The sequence below is a fragment of the Castor canadensis genome, chromosome 12 (assembly GCF_047511655.1).
Source record: "Castor canadensis chromosome 12, mCasCan1.hap1v2, whole genome shotgun sequence".
In the NCBI taxonomy this organism is placed as follows: domain Eukaryota; kingdom Metazoa; phylum Chordata; class Mammalia; order Rodentia; family Castoridae; genus Castor; species Castor canadensis.
In genome coordinates, this window is record NC_133397.1 from 32,683,475 (window position 1) to 32,700,752 (window position 17,278).

Here is a 17,278-nt window from a genome sequence, read left to right on the forward strand (position 1 = left end):
ATGACTGTTTGATGTACATGATATTATGGTTGTGTAAAGAAAAAATAAAGAATTTTTGTCTGTTAGATACTCAAGTATTTGTGACAAAAAGGATATGCCTGGCATTTGCTTCAAATATTCCAACACACACACATACACACACGTGCACACAGAAGTAATAGATAAAAAATCACAAGCAAAATGTTCACAGGTACATTGAGGTTCATATTCTATTATTTTCATTTGTTTGAAATTTTCCATAATTAATTTTTTATTTAGAACCATGTGTCTTCACTGTTGTAACTACATTATTTTGGAGCTCTGGGTATAGGTCTGTGGGAAAGCACTTGCCCTGCATACACAAGGCTGTGGTTCAATAATTAACACTGCAAATAAATTAGTATTATAAAATAATACAAAGTTAATATGCCATAAGGTAATTTATCTAGGAAATTAAATTTAGGACATAAATGAGTTCCTCTGACAGATGTCAAGGTGCTTATATTTTGTATAAAGTCCACATATCCTTTACTCAATGTATCCCAAAAGAAAATTTCTTTAGTTTGAGAAATACTTCTAATAAGCTTAAATGTGTAATCCAAAACAGACTGCAAAACCCAAAACAGGGATGGAGAGACGCTTAAGGTAGGATCAATGAGGGATGAATCGATTTATGAAAAGCAGATATGAGGTGGTAGAAAAAAACCATCATCCAGTTCATCAGAGCCTTAAACCTTACAGAATCTGGAATCATTATTATTCCACAAAATAACCATCCCAGTAGGCTACTAATCCTATTGTACTCATTTTTTTGCGTTCAATACCTTAAACTTAAGGCCCTCAACTCTGCTCGTTACAAGGCTGCCACATGGCAAAACTCCATTCACAACAAACTTGTATTTCACAAGGCACCCATTAGATTAGAAGATTAATTAGAAGATTAAAGATACCCTGAGACTAACACAACTGGTGGTCTTGCCCCTGGTCTACACTGTAGGTGCTCTAAATTGGTCTCCTTGTACCTCCTTGCTGAGCCATCTAACTCACCCTTCCCAAACACTTAATTTTCACAAGAAATATCATCATGCCACTAACCTTTTAAAAATCCACCTGTGAGGACTGGCAGCAATGGCTTAAGTGGTAGAGTACCAAGCACGCAGCCCTAAGTTCAAATCCCAGTGCTAACAAAAGTAAATAAAAATTTAAATTAAAAAAAGTTGGGTGCTGTGGCACATATTTGTACTCCCAGCTACTAGAGAGGCAAAGATCAGGAGGGTGACAATTCAGGCTAAAAGTTTGTAAGACGCCATCTCAACAAAACCAACCTGAGCATGGAGGTTTACACAATGTAATCCTAGCCACCCAGAAGGCTGTCAGTCAAAGTCAAGACTGGTCCTGAGCAAATTGCAAGAGCCCATATGAAAACAACCTAAAGCAAAAAGGGTAGGAATTGTGGCTCAAGTGATACAGCACTTTAGCACTAACCCCTAAGCTCAAACTCCAATACTTCCAAAAACAAAACAAACATCAACAACAACAAAAAGCCATTTGTGGCTTATCCACTACCTATAAGAACATCTGGAAACCTGTTGCTCAACAATCGTATTTTCTTACTTCTGTTCTTGTCCCCAATATTCTACACACACACACCCCTCCCTGTTTCTACCATACCAAAAAGATCACCATTCCCCAAATACACACACTACTGTTGAGCTGATCTATACCTTTCTCTGCCTAGACTTAGAATTTTTTTGACTTTGTGGGAAAATGAGATGCCACACCTATTCATTCCCCTTCATTGCCAAAGAAATCTGCACTGAATGAATTATCCTTAAAAGGTTCAACCTACAATTGGTTGGAAGAATCTATCCTCTTATAGAATTCTGGTTTTCTACATTATTTATCTATCTCTTCTATGAAAATGTAGGTTCTATGAAAGCGGTTTTGTTTGTTTCACGCTCACGAGTATTTCCAGCACACAGAATAGTGCCTGGTTTGCAAATACACTCAAAATATTAAATGACTAAAACATCTTACTTATAAACTTCAATGTGCTCCCTTTTGAGCATGGGTAACAGATGAGGAAGAAATATAATTTTATGGTTCCCAGAAATAATATAATTATATAAACAGACAGTAAAAATAAATTTTTAATGTACAGGTAACTAAAATCTCATAGGCTAACATGCTTGTTAAAGCCTCTCTTCAAAAGAAACTTTAAAAAGAATTAATGTCTCATAAAAAGCTACTACTATATATCTCTTCTTAGTTTACCCTGTAATGCCAAACATTTAAAATAAACTAAATTGATTAATTTAAAAAGATAAAAGAAAAAAATCAAGGAAATAATATTTTCAAAACCTAAAGTCTGTTATGTCTCTAACATATTGAACACTGAAAGTGTTCATAAAATATAGTTATTCATTCATTCAGCAAATATTTATTGAACTTCTACCAAGTGCTGACCACTATTCCAGGTTCTAGGGATACAGCAATGAACAAAAACATTTTTCCCCTCAAAGAGCATTCTAGTGGGTTCTAGAAGCCATCTTGCTTATAAGAAGCCCCATTTTCTGTCAGAATTTATTAACAGTAACTCAAAATTAGAACTCAAAATATTAACCTAGTATCACTTACTGCTGTATAGATGAAAAGTCTCAAAACTCAGATTTCCAAGTGACCTTAATCCTCCAATAAAACACTAGGGAAAGAGAAGCTCTTGTAGAATAAATCTCAATTGCAAAAGGCAATCTGGGGTCATCTGAATTTTTTTTGGTGGGGGGAGGGAGTTGAGACAGGTTATGTAGACTAGGCTGGCCTTAAACCCATGCATAATCAGGCTTGTGCCATCATGCCCAGCCTTCATCTGAATTTTTAGTGTAGTCAAATAGTGAATACAGCCTTTGCCAAAAGACTATGTAATACCATCTATCAGCAATAAAGAAACTAACTATTCTACATAGTAAAAACAAATCCATATTTCACCTACAGAAAGGTAATATTCTCTAGCAACAAAGTAAAACAACAAATGGGTAAACTTAAGACAGAGTTTGGTGGTCCAGCCAGGCCTACAAGTATCAGAGCACACCCGCTTCCCATTTGTAGGCAAGCCAACTCCTTGCACAATGGACAGGCTGAAATACAGGTCCATCCAGAAGTCGTAATAATTCATGATAGCTAGGAGTAAAAGAAATAAAACAGATGAAATTAAGACACAAGTAAACACTACAATAAAGGAAGAGAGCCTCCATCGTTACAAGGCTTCCTCACAAAAATAACCACAAACAAAAACCTTCATGTGTATAAAGAAAGGACCGATCCAGGAGATAGATTATTAACACTCAATACCCAAACTAGTGGACAGAATGAGTAGTATCCACATTCTGACCACCAATTCTAGCTCAGCATTTTCAGACATTCTAATGTGAGAGAACATAAATTATCCATGTTTTTCTGTTTTAAAGTCTTTGTTCCTATAAGTTGCACTTACTGTTTCTAAAGTAATTGGTTTAGTTACTTATTAAACATTATTATCCAAGAACAGTTACTGATTTTAAGTTTAAGCTTTTTTCTTATAAGGATGGGTTTGATGACTTCTAACAACATGTGAGAGCTGAAACTGGTAGTCCAATGAAAGTTAAAGTAAAATCTCACATCAGACAATTTAATAGCTGAAGACATCACCCCTTTCTGTCCTGGCACCTCTCAGTACATTTTTTTTTTAATCGTGGTAAGGTATGCATAACATGAAATTCACTACATCATCCATTTTTTAAGTGTACAGTTCAGTGGCATTAGCTCTGATCTCCCCTTTTCCCTCTCCTCTGCCCCTGGCAGCCAGTTTGACCATTCTAAGCACCTCATAAAAATCAAAATCTTGGCTAAGGGGTGGGAGCTAACACAAAGAAAGTAGTTCACAGTCCATTTAACCCCTATATCCTATTCTCCTTTAGTTTATATTCAGGGAGAAAAAAATTAAGCTTACGGTTTTTATTTTGCTTAGTGACTCTTAAAATTCTGATCAAATTTTGCTTGCTTCTCACATTGGCAGAAGTAGAAAAATCTAATTTTCAGCAGCTTGTCATCTAAGGGTTACAATGTTTCACATATAATGTCAAAAATAAATCCATTAAACAATTAAATAAATAAGCTAAACTTCTGAGTTAAATCTAGAACAGTTTAATGAGCAATGATTTTAAATTAACAAAATGAACAACCTATGAGAACAGCTAAAATTAAAAGGATAATACTGTTTTTAAGACACAGGAACTGTAAGTCTCTTACACTGCTAGTGTAAATTTCCCAAAGTGGGAAAAATTTTGGCAGTCCCTAGTGTAGCTAAAAAGGTACTTTATTCTACAACCCAGCACTTCTACTCCTGGATATAAAACCAACAGACGTAAGTGTTTACATCATCAAGACTTGTGCAATAATATTCAAAGCACCTTTATTCTTTAAAAATAAAAACTAGAAACAACCCGCATGTCTATCAATAGAAGATAGAATAAACTGTGATATATTCATCCAATGATATCTCAATAAAAATTAACAATTTTTTTAGTCAGGTAACAATATGGATAAATCTCTTAGGTTTAATATGGAGTGAAAGAAACCAGACACAAGGTGCACATACCTCATGATTACATTTACATGAAGTTGCAAAATACACAAAACTAATCTGTGGGGATAGATGTTAGAGTAGTGGCCCTTGAGACCTAGACACTAATAACTGGGAGAGGGAGGGAATGAGTCTGTTAGAATGCAGGAAGTGTTCTGTCTTGATCTGAGAGGCAATAGTTACGTAAGTATACATATATAAAATTTCAATGGTACTAGGCATAGTAGTGCACACCTGTAATCCCAGTGTTCAGGCCAACTTAGGCTACATAGCAAGACTGTCTCTAAAATAAAATTAAAAATTCACTGGCTATACTAAGGTTTCTGCATTTATTTCATGTAAGTTATACTATAATAAAAACAAATGACCCTACAAACAGACATTTAAAATATCATTCTTACTCCAAACACATTTCTTTCTTGAAAAAGACCATGAAACAAACCAACTTTTCTTCATGTTATTAAGACATTTCCCATGAGTCTGACGTGGCAGACCTGGTTAGCCTTTAAGCTCACTATCAACAGGGCTGACTGATACATGGAAAGTTACATGTACTGGAGCATATGATCCTTAAAGATCATTTTTACTCCTGATCCCTGGCAGCTGTTCTTAAAACAGTAAAGAATAAAGACTATATAAAGGAGAATTTTCTTTAAAATGCTGCTAGCAACTATGTTATTGATGGATCAAAACTCCTGGGTGCCAAACAGAGCAAAGACCTTTTATTCAATAACCTTACCTATCAGTGGACAGCAAGAAAAGTTACCACGTTTGTACTAGCACGTGTCTATCAGTCCATTTCAACTTCTTCAGTAAACTAACGAAAAGCAGACATTTACAAAAGAAAAATTCAATGCAGGAATATCTTAAAAAGAAACTGCTTTAAAAACTAGAGATATATGGGGAACAATAAAACATAATTTTATATAGTAGTTTTTGGTGTCAAATCACCCAAAATCTTAACCTTGCCCCTTACCTGAGCCTCACTTCTCAAGCTACCAAGTTTGAAACACTAATATTTCTATACAGGGTTATTGCGAATACTGAAAGAATACATATAAGTGCATAAAATTCAGAGCATCTAGAATTCGGTAAAGACTCTACCATGTGATGAGAGAACACATTATCATCTATGAAGTAATCCTGCCCAAAAAACAAAAAAAAAAAAAACCAAAAAAACCTGACTCTGATCAAGTCTCCAGATTCAACTAACAATTTATAGAAAATTCACAGGAAAAAGCAAAGTGTAAAACTATACTACTGGGATAAGATCAGCAAATCCAGGGTGGAAAACCCCATGAGACCAACAATCAGTCTGTCTATTCAACAAATGAATTGCCAAGAAAAAAAGAGATTGAGAGTTAAAAACACTTTAAAGACAGCCAATCACAATGTGGACCTCATCTGGTTAGATTCAAACTATTAAAACATAAATAAATAAGGAATATTAAATAGAAGCAACTCTGTACAGAGTTAAGAATCCTTACCTAGAACACTATTAATGTCAAATCCTAAGCACTATGTAAGTTTACCATACATAATTCTACTAAATTAACTTTTGCCCCTTATAAACTGATCCTCGAAACTGTTTTTACAGTAGCCACTATGACTAATCACCACTTTTCTAATAATTCCTATAACACTAATTTACTTCATTTTGAAATAGTGTGATTCCTAAAAACCAGCTGACTAAAACTTGTAAGGATCAAGTATACATCTACAATTAATGGATAAATAAAATGTGGTAAAATCATTCAATGGAATACTAAAGCAACAAAATTAATGAGCTGTAGTTCTATGTAAAAACATGGGTATATCTCACAGTTACAATGTTGATAAATAAGACAAAAAGTATCTATGGTATGATTTCACTTATGTGAAGTTCAAAATCAGGAAAGGAGCCTATGGTGAGAAATTCAGAATAGTAGTTAACTTTTTCGGGGGAGAAAGGGGTAGGTATTAACTTAGTACTTAGAGAGTACTAAGGGAGGTATTCTCTATCTTCATCTGGATAGTGGGAATGTGGGTGCATAAATGCATAAAATTTCATCAAGCTATACACTGAACATGTGTACCTTTCAACATATACTTTGAAAAAAATTTAAAGGAAAAAAATACATTTACATGAACTATGCACTAAAAAACAAACAAGTATAAGGAGCAGTCATAGAATACTTGAGTATACAAGCATACTCAAAAAAATTTGAAGGGGGGGGAGGAATCAACCACCCTCCCAATACCAATTCTGTCTGATAACAGATTTCAATCTCTTGTATAACTCGCTGCTTTTACACATAAAATGGCTTTTCAAAATACTGACATAATGGACACTGTAGCACTCACATAAATTTTTATAATTATTTCAAGAATAACTTTTACAAGTAACAAATTTCTACTTCCAATTATTAGGGACATCTACAATACTTGAGTTTCTCTAATATACTTCATATATGAATGTCAGGATACCCTTTTAAGTTCAAAATGTTTCCTAAGGTATAAATAAAACCTGCAATTCTATTTACACTCTCATGTCTTACATTCCATGGTGAAGCCTTATCATAATAATTCACTTTAACATAACATGAGGGACTTTTACTCTAGAAAGCCGTTAATTTACCTCTTAAGCTTACAAAACAATGTGATTTTTGTCACCAAAAACCTATTTTCTTAATACAAGTAAAAGCTCAAAACACAATTCAAGCTATTTACTTCACAAGAAAATGAGACCTAAAAAGAAAAACAAAATCAAAATTTCTCCTATAATTTGGAGAGAACTCTCAGAATACTCTTACATCTAACTTTACTGTTGAAATTTTTGTTTTTAATCTAACAAAAAGAGTTCACATAACCTTAGGTTATTAATCCTTTACTAGCTACTCAAAATTAATATAATCAGCTATTTCTAAATTACAAAATGTTTATATGTTTAGCTTCTTTAGTGAACTGCACTTACACAAATTGACTTAAGTCAATACAGAAGATACATAAAGACAATATGAACTGCAACTCTTCTACTTCTTTCAGCTAGCATACCATCTTTTGCAGACACATGGATTAATGATATGAATTCAGAACTTTTCCACTATTTCTTCTTCTTTACTTATATCTCACAGGAAAAGCAAGACCCACCACTAAATCAGTATGTCATCCCCAAAATCAGACACTGTTCAATGCAATATTTGACTAACAGAATAAGACGACTTATCAGGAACTCTATAAAATAAGATAATGAAAGTTTAAAAAGGTATTTCAACTTAGAAGCCACTAAGTAGGTGTGTAAACTTATTCAGGTCATCAGAACCTTTCCACGGCTGCGGTACTCCTCCAGTAAAGATAGAGTTCCATTAGTTTTGAGATTGCGAAAACATAACAAACATAGACTGCTACTCCCACTCTGAACAGTTACTGATTACCAGAGATGGAATCAGAAATGGCACTTGAGATGAAACTTACTGTCATTCTTAGACAAGTGAGCTAAGCTTCTAACATCCTACTTACTATCTGTGACCTACTTGGAATCAAATACATGTTCAGTGAACAGCTCAGACCCTGAGAGATACAACATACACACACAAGCTAATTTAAGAAATCAGACAACTTCAAAATACAGAAAATCTTTATCATCTTTAAATGTGTAGATTTTATTTAAAAAGAATGTCACTATGTGTTTTTCTATTTCAGATATAAAATTCTAGGAAATTATCAAATCTAAGCAGAAAAACTTTAAAATTATGTATTTTTCTTAATTTCCTAAACATGTAAAATACTGTTCACTAATATGAACTACATTCTTGACACTCATGCATTCTTGAGAATTCCTATGAAAAGATCTATTGAAAAGCTTCCTGGAAAACCAACTGGGAATATTTATTTCTGATTTTAAGACAGATATGTACTCAGAGTTATACAGAACTTATAAAGGTAAGCACTCAGACTGATGTTTAGAAAAAATTACATGATTCTGTTACAGTACTATTTCCAGTGTCCTCCTGTTGCTACTGAATGTCACAAGTCCCTATAAAGCAATTCCCCCTAAGTGTTCTCCTACAAAATGTCTAATTCCTTCTTCTTGGTCCCTATCAAATTCCCATTCCCTCAGCCCAACTTGTAACTGTTTAAAAAACAAAACACTCTAATTCAAGTGAATTTTCTTTTCCTTGAAGGAGAAAGTGTAAGACAAGGAGAATGGGAAAATAACAATTATCTGGTACCATCTAAAACTGAAAGTGTTAGACTAGAGGTAGAGCACCTGCTTTGCAATCTGAAAAGTCCTGGGTTCTAACTCCAGTTCCACCAAAAAATAAATAAATAAAGCTGAAAGTGTAGCTGAAGAGACCTCCTGCAAAACAAATAATTGTACTAGGCATTGGAGATGTGATGATCAAGATAAAGCCACCCCTGACAGAGAGTAAACCAGTCATAAAAAAATAAGTAAATAAACCATTATCAATAAAATATATGACTTAATTATAACAACCTAAGGAGTGTGGGAAGGCCTCCTATGAAAACATTAGTAAAAACATGGCAAGATTTGACAAATAACACAACACAACCTACAGATAGCAAAAACTATAGCATACTTGGTATCTGGAATCAAGAGATGAGGCTCAGATATCATAGAAGGCCATGGAAGCCACTCTAAGGATCTAGACTTTATCTCAAAAGTAGTTACTACAAGAGACAGGTATACTTTTACAAAGGTCTCCATCACCCACCATGAAGGTGGCCAAAAAAAGGCAAAGTGTGAATAACAAAAAGGTAGAGAAAATACTGTGGTGATTTTCAGGATATACTCACATTTGGGTTAGAGCTATAATGTGCAAAATATAGAAATCCAATCACATGCATCAATATGTACTCTACCACAAAAGGAAATAGAGAGAGAAAGAATCAAGAGCTCAAACAAACTTACATTACAGTCTTAATGGGAAAGTTCTATTAAAGAACCAGATTTCTGGAAAATTAAAAGAATATTGGCTTTTATCTATTTTTTTAAAACATTTGGAAGTGTTTGTTTTGTTTTAATTGGGTTCAACTTAAAAGACAATATTCACCTTGTTATACATATATCTAAGCATGAAGTCCAGTAGAAATGATTTCCCTTTACGAAAAGCTCCTGCCACGGACACCACAACTATATTAAGATCCCGTATGTGCTCCTGTAGCAATATCTGCTCCAAAGCTTCTTCATCAAGCTCAAAATTATGGTTATCTTCATGAGCAAGAACAATCTGTACTGGACATGGTTTCTTCATAACCTCATCAGAGTTTACTAGGTCATCATCTTCATAATCCTCACCTAGAATTTAAAAAGGAAAGAAACATGTTACTTTAATCTTGATTACAAACTTTAAGGACTACAATAAAAACAAAATTGCTAATACTCCCCTCTCCACACATCATTTGAGAATAGTTATAAAAAAATGATGTTCAAGTACCTTTGAATTTCTCATTCCCTTTTCAACAGGACAAACAGTATCAGATTTTCCATACACACAGAGAAGGAACAATTCTAAGTATGGCCTCTATCTCAGTAAGTCCTCATCACTAAATGTGAGCAATGGTTGTTGAGCCCAGCATCATTCTATAAACACCTTCTGCTACTGTATGCACACAGAAACTACTTCACACTTTAACCAAACAGACATAATAGACCTCTAAAGAATATTTCACCCAACAATGAGCCAGGACACATTCTTTTCTTCAGCTCATGGAACCTTCTTCAAAATAGATCATATTTTAGGACACAAACCAAGTCTCAACAAATTTAAGAAAAACTGAAATAACCCCCTGTACCATATCAGATCACAACTGAATAAAACTAGACTTCAGCAACAAAATAAACCACAGAAAATATTCAAACATACGGAGACTGAACAACACATTGCAGAAAGACCAGTTGGTGACCGAAGAAATAGAAAAGCTTCTAGAATCTAATGAAAATAAAAATACAACCTACCAGAATCTGTGAGATACAGCTAAGGCCATGCTAAGGGGAAAGTTAATAGCTATAAGAGCCTACATTAAAAAAACAGAGACCTCTCAAATAAACAACCTAATGATAGACCTTAAGCTCCTAGAAAAACAAGAACAAACCAAACCAAAAACCAGCAGACAGAGAGAAATAATAAAGATCAGGGTCAAGATCAATGAAATCAAGACCAAAGTGAATCAAGCTCATTCTATGAAGCCAGCACTACACTCATTCCAAAACCCAATAAAGATGCAGCAATGTAAGTCTAATCGAAAATGTCACTATGAATCCCCCCTACTCCCCATATAACAAATATATCCTAATAAAATTTTTAAAAATCAATTTTAACTGATATTTCAGATTCCAACTTTCCCTGTAGGGAGCACATGAAAAATTACTCCACATTACAAAGATTAAAACATATAGCTAAATTGTGAATGTGGTTTTTCATTCTAGAATTTAAAAGGTAAAGTCCTATGAAGTTTCCAAAAATAATACAATAAAGCTGCTCCTCTCCCACATTAAAACTTCTAAGAGACTTTCCCCTTCAGCCAGTCAGTTTCCAATCTAAGGAGACCTATCATATCCATTGCACTCAATGCAATGACTGTCCCTCCTGTCAGGAGAGAGCTGGTCCACTGAGGAATGGCACATTATTGGTCAACAGTGCAACAATAACTACTATTCAAAAATTATATGCAATAAACCCACCATATTCATGGATTTATTATGTGATTCTTACCAAGCACAATCAAAATTTTTTTAAAAATCAAATGTAACTTCAAAAACAAAAATTTTAGGGGCTGGCAGAGTGGCTCAAAGGGTGGAACACCTGCCTAGCAAGCATGAAGCCCTGAGTTCAAACTCCAATAATATAAAAAAAAAAAAAGCTAAATTCCCATGTGTGTTTATTCAGCTCAATCAACACAGAACTCTCAGTCTACATTATTGTCGGTTATGTTTAAATTGTTGTGCGATCTGCTGTTTCATTTCCCTACCCTTAACTTTGCAAAAATATGCCTCCCAAAAAGCAAATGGTGCCTAAAAAGCAAGAGAAAAGTTAATGTGCTTAACTGAAGTGGTAATAGTGAAAAATTTAGATCTACTAAAAGTGGAAGCTGGGCAGTGTTCTGGGAAAAATGAGTCAAGAATCCAGTTTTTCCACAACAGTGATCTTTTTTGGAACCACATACCCATGAATACAAAGGATGAACTAAACCTACATTAATAGGTTAACTTTTTTTTTTAACTGAAAGAAACATCAGTCTAGTTTATCTGATTTCCAAAGAGTATTAGAGCCTTTCCCCACATCACAAGGTATCTTTTACTGTGTATAAGCAACACTATTTCAAAATGTGCTGAAAACAGTGACAAAGCATTATAGAGAGAAAGCAACTTCCAAGGAGAATTTTTGGAAGCAAAAGCAATCACTATTTACTTGAAGAGGATATTATCATTGCCTGTTGCAATGGCATACAGCTATCGCCATTATGATATGTGAATGCGTGAATGCACCAAAAAAAAAAAAAAAAAAACTTCCCAAGACAGGTACAACACAGTTAAAATCATTAGGAAAATCCACATAAATAATAAAACAGCATACAAACTGTGTGATTAAAAGCTTCCAAGCTTAATCAGTAGTTAAGACCATAAAGTACAAGACAAAATCGTCCAGAATCTCTCTGGGCCTATTATCTTATGGCAGTATGGGGATCATAACACACCTACCTCCTCAGGATGAGTTGAGTTGAAATTTGCATGGTACAAAGTAAGCACTTGGGTGTATGTTATTAAGGTAGCAATCATTTCAAAAATAATCGATCCAATAGCTTTTACTTATACCTTAAAATGTCCAAACACTGTGTTGATTTTCATCTGGCCAGTAGCTATGAACTACCACCATTGTTAACCATTTCCTTAGACACAAATTTGGAGCTGTCCTTAACAAATCTCTCTTTTTCCTTACCCTAAACCTAATCAATAATCACATTCTGAAATTTGTCTTAATTTCAGAATTTCCACTGATATCATCCCTGTTCCCATCACCACCATTTTATCTCACTTTGACTGTGATACTTAACTGGTCTCCCTTCATTAAAGAGGCAGACCTTCCCCAAAACCAATCTAATCTCCAAAGTAGCAACTAAATAATAGAGTGAAATTTAAATTTGATGAGTTACTCTCTTATAATCTTTGTTCCAGGGAACTAAATTAAAATCTTACACATGTCTTGTAAGATTCCGAAGTAACTGCCAATCTGGCCGCCATTTGATGCTACTCTTCCCTCATTAAACCAAGCTGGTCTTTTCTTCAGATCTTTACGCAATTAAGCTCTTTCTAGACTCAGGTTTTGCTCACAGTATTTCTATGCCTATAATATTCTTTCCCATGTTGTTTCCCTAATCAATTCATACTTATTCCCTAAGTCTCAGCTTAAAAGTAATTTCCCAAGAACAAGAAATCATCTCTGAAGCTCCTAACCAAGTTTAGTCCTCCTATATGCCTTTAATTTAAGCCTACTATTGGAATATTTATGGAAATACATATTTATTATGTCTCCCCCCTTCTGGAGTGCCAAAACACTACTTAAAACTCACAATTAAGTTTCCCACTGTAACCAGAAACTAAAGAAAAACAATTATATATATATATATATTTTTTTTTTTTTTAAACTGTAAGATCTTTGTCTCCACGGTCCTATGTGATCTGGCCCTGCCTCCCCTCCAGTTTCATCTTATAACACACTCCAGTTCATCCTCAAAGCCCTGAGCCATCTTGATGTTCTCTGAACAAGCTAAACCTGTTTCCAGCCTTAGGCTCTTGTCCTGCGTTGTTCTTTCTGTCTGCAATGCTCTGAGCCCTAGAAATTCACATGGCATCACCCCTCTATCACCAAGTGTCAGTTCAAATGTTATCTCCTCAGTGTGGTCTCCATTGACCACTCAATCTAAATCATAGAACCCCTCCCCAATCACTTTAAAACAGGTTTTTTTCATAGTGCTTTTCAATATTTAAAATAACTTTTTTCATTCATTTACATGTGTCCCTAGCTCCCTCCTCTACAGAATGTGCACATCACTAATCATTCTGCTGACTGTTCTATCTCCCACAAACTAGAGGAGTGCTTAAAACCTAGCCTAACAGGTGCTTAATAAATACATCTTGAAAGAATGAAATTTAAGCATTTTACTAAGAAATTTTACATCTATCCTTGCCTATTTTATAAGTAAGTTTGATAACTGGTTAGTTTGAAGAAATACCTCCACCAAGTCAAGAGTAGTTAAGTGTATTCATCCCCAAATCAGAATAAGATTACTGTGGTTCTACCAAGTAAAACACTTCAATTAAAAGTGAACTCAAAGTTAGAAGTACTAAAATATCAGTGATCAAATCTGGAGATGGGTAATTTCGTTAAAAACAAATAGTTTTGCTCTTTTAAAGAAAGCATTTCGGTTTTGTTTGGTTGATTTGTTTTAAATTGAAGAAAAAAAGAAAACGCTACACAGGAAACCTTTGTTAACTTGAAATTTCACCTAAATCAGTTAGCTATAGTTACCATGTGACTAGGTTTCTTTTATTGGTATGGATAAAGATAGGCACTTCAGATAAACAGGAAGAACGCAAATACTCGGTCTATAGACATTTTTTCAGGGGTGTTTGAATCAGGGCTTTGCACACTTCCAGTCCAGTCTATTGCTTTTAAAGGTAAAAATGACTATATTAATACACTTCAAAAGTATAATGCATCGCAACAATGATGTGATTTACCCACCTTAACTCCATGATGATTTCTCTACTGAATTTTGACTAAATAACAGATAAAGTACTTCATCAAACATTAAAAAAGGTGACTACTAAACAAAAGACATCCATAATACCTGTAAACATTAGCATTTGGTGATTATCTACAATTCAAAGTCTTTTTTCAATTTAGCATTACCCTAAGATTTTAAATGGAAATTAAATCCTGGGTACAGAACAGTGATTGTACTTCCATTTTTTTAATCCCAAAATAATGGGGCAAAGAGATTTAAGTCCTCCAGTATTTTTCTGATTACACGGTTCTGAGTCAGGTTAAGACATGTAAAGTCCAAGAATCTTGTGACTTAATACTGTATTTTAGATTGAACTTTTTTCATGCTCTCTGAAAAAAATTCCAAGTATGTACAAATTATTCATACCTTAGCCAGGGACAGCTCAAACCACCACCCTAATGTCCAGAGACCATCCAAACCTCTCCCCCACTCATCGATTATTGGTGATCAAGGAACTGTTCAGGTTTTATCCCTCCCATAGGCTAAAGAAACCTTTTAAAAACACTTTGTAAGAAAAAACTCACTCTCTGTGTTTGCTCATATCTGGCCCATCACGGCCTCTCTCTAGTAAACTGTTACCTCCCTTACCACATCCACATGTCCTACCTGGATGATTCCACATGAGACACAAAGAATCTGGATTTGCTCCTTATCAATAACTACAACAGTTCCAGGTCAGTTCTCCCTACTCCAGCCTCCAAGTGGGCCCATCAAAATTAAAGATAAAAGGCAGCTACAGATGATCACCTGTTTCTCAAATCTCTCTCCACACCTTAACACTAAGTATATCTAATGATCTATCTACCATAAGACTTACAAAAAGACACCTGCCTGAGTTTAAAAAGAAGACCCATGATTGCCAGAGATTGGGGCAAGTGAAAGGTAACGAGACAGAGCACAGAGGAATTTTTTAAGGCAGTGAAACTATTCTCTATGACACTATAATGCAGGATACCTACATTATACATTATACATTAGCCAAAAAAAAAAAAAAAACCTCTGAATATACAACCCCAACCATAAATTCTAATGTCAACTATGGACTCTGAATGATCATAATGTATTAGGGAAGACTAATCAATTTTAACAAATGAACTACTCCAATGGAGGATGGAGGTGTATAGAAACTACTTTCTGCTGAATTTTGCTATGCTCCTAAAATTGCTCTAAGAAATAGCATCTATTTTTAAAAAGACTTTTTTTATTGTTTACTCATACTTTATCTTAAATCTGCCAAATTCATATATTTGGATTCCAACGGCAAAATTTACACATCAGAGCTGACCTAGATCTATAAGCAAACTTCAAGCTTAATTACAAGTTAAGAGAACAGAAAGGTGCTACAAATCTGCATTACAATGTTATTAATGTCAGAGTACATCAAGCTAAAGTTACCTAAAGAGAATAAATCACTTTCCAGAAGCAATGAAAGTACATTGTAGGTTATAATTTCTATTTCAGATACAAACTTAAACAATTTTCATGGATGGTAACCTTGATTCAGTATACAGTCCATTTATAAAAAATTAGTTATTTGACAAAAGCAAATTATTTTAAGTCCTGGTACTTGGACCTCAGCATTTAACATTTACACTCTATATGCAACTGAAGAGTACCTAGGTTTTCAAAAGTTTATTCTGGCACATATTTTTTAAAAGCCTTTAAGAAGTTATGCCATGGTATGCCTACTTCTAGGAATTTATCATAAGGTAATAAACAAAGGTGCTAACAGAAACATAGAAGTTTGTGATGATCAGTGTTATTTCTGGTAACACTGAGTAGCTAAAGACTGGAAAGGTGCCCAACTAATACAACACTATTAGTTGTATAATACTGACATATAACACAACTTAAAAACACAGGGCTGGAGGTGTGGCTCAAGCAATAGACCGCCTGCCTAGCAAGCACCTGAGTTCAAACCCCAGTATCACCAAAAAAAAAAAAAAAAAACCCAAATTAAAAACACATACACACTCTTAAGAAATTACAAATCAGCATAAAATTAAGTGGGGAAAAAGGCAAACCACAAAGTAGTACAAATCATCCCCAATTCTGTTTTTCTTTGTTTATTAAAACTGGGGATGGGGGTGGGGGTTAATGAAGACTTACAGCACTAAGAGTAACTGGTACCAGACTGATGCTCTACCACAAACAACAAATAAGTTAGACAAAACATATGAGGCATCTTTTATCAAGTACTGAACAGACAATACAAGAAAACTCTCAAAAGTAAGCACCATGACTACTCCAGTTTTCTGGATGGGAAAATTTCCTAACCACAACATGAAGAACTAAGAGCACAAAAAGATCTGAGTTCAAGAATACTAAAACAGAAGGAATCTGTGAGGCAGGACACCAGAGAGTAAGAAGCTGTGCAGAGGTGGCACCCAAAAGTCCTTGGGCAAGGCACAAGGAACCATAACACTATGCAAGGCTCACCAGAGGTTAGCTTACTACAGGATGGGAGAACAACAATGACCCAAAGTCGCAACAGCTCTGTGTGAGCTAGAGCAGAGTTCTCACACATCAGGCATCAAGCTGAGGCACTAGAAAATGATCCACCGAAACAAGGCTGAAAACCAAGACTTGAAAAGATCTGCAGGATACACAGTATGGAAATTTAGTACAGTTTGGGTTTTGGTTTTGTTATTATTATTGCTGTTTTCTGGGGTTGGGGATGTATCTTCTAAGCTTTCCATTTAGATCCACAGCAACAAAATAATAAAGCCAAGCCTACACAGGTCAAGACCTACCCAGTAGCTCAACTACTTTCCACAACAATAATGAGTAACAGATTCTAGAATCTACAATGCATAGCATATAATATACAGTATATTACTAGAAATTACTAAGCATACAAAAAAAGAAAAGGTAGCCCACAGTCAAGAAGGA

General features: G+C 34.7%; 1 protein-coding gene across 3 annotated transcripts in view; it reads right to left on the minus strand.

Annotated features, from left to right (window-relative positions):
* Atl2 (atlastin GTPase 2) overlaps positions 1-17,278 on the minus strand; it is a 58,596-nt gene that overhangs the window by 16,373 nt on the left and 24,945 nt on the right. For all 3 annotated transcript variants that reach the window (XM_020161990.2, XM_074049529.1, XM_020161991.2), the window contains exon 2: positions 9,652-9,896. In XM_020161990.2, the coding sequence (XP_020017579.1) occupies positions 9,652-9,896 (245 nt within the window). The remainder of the gene's footprint in view (positions 1-9,651; positions 9,897-17,278) is intronic.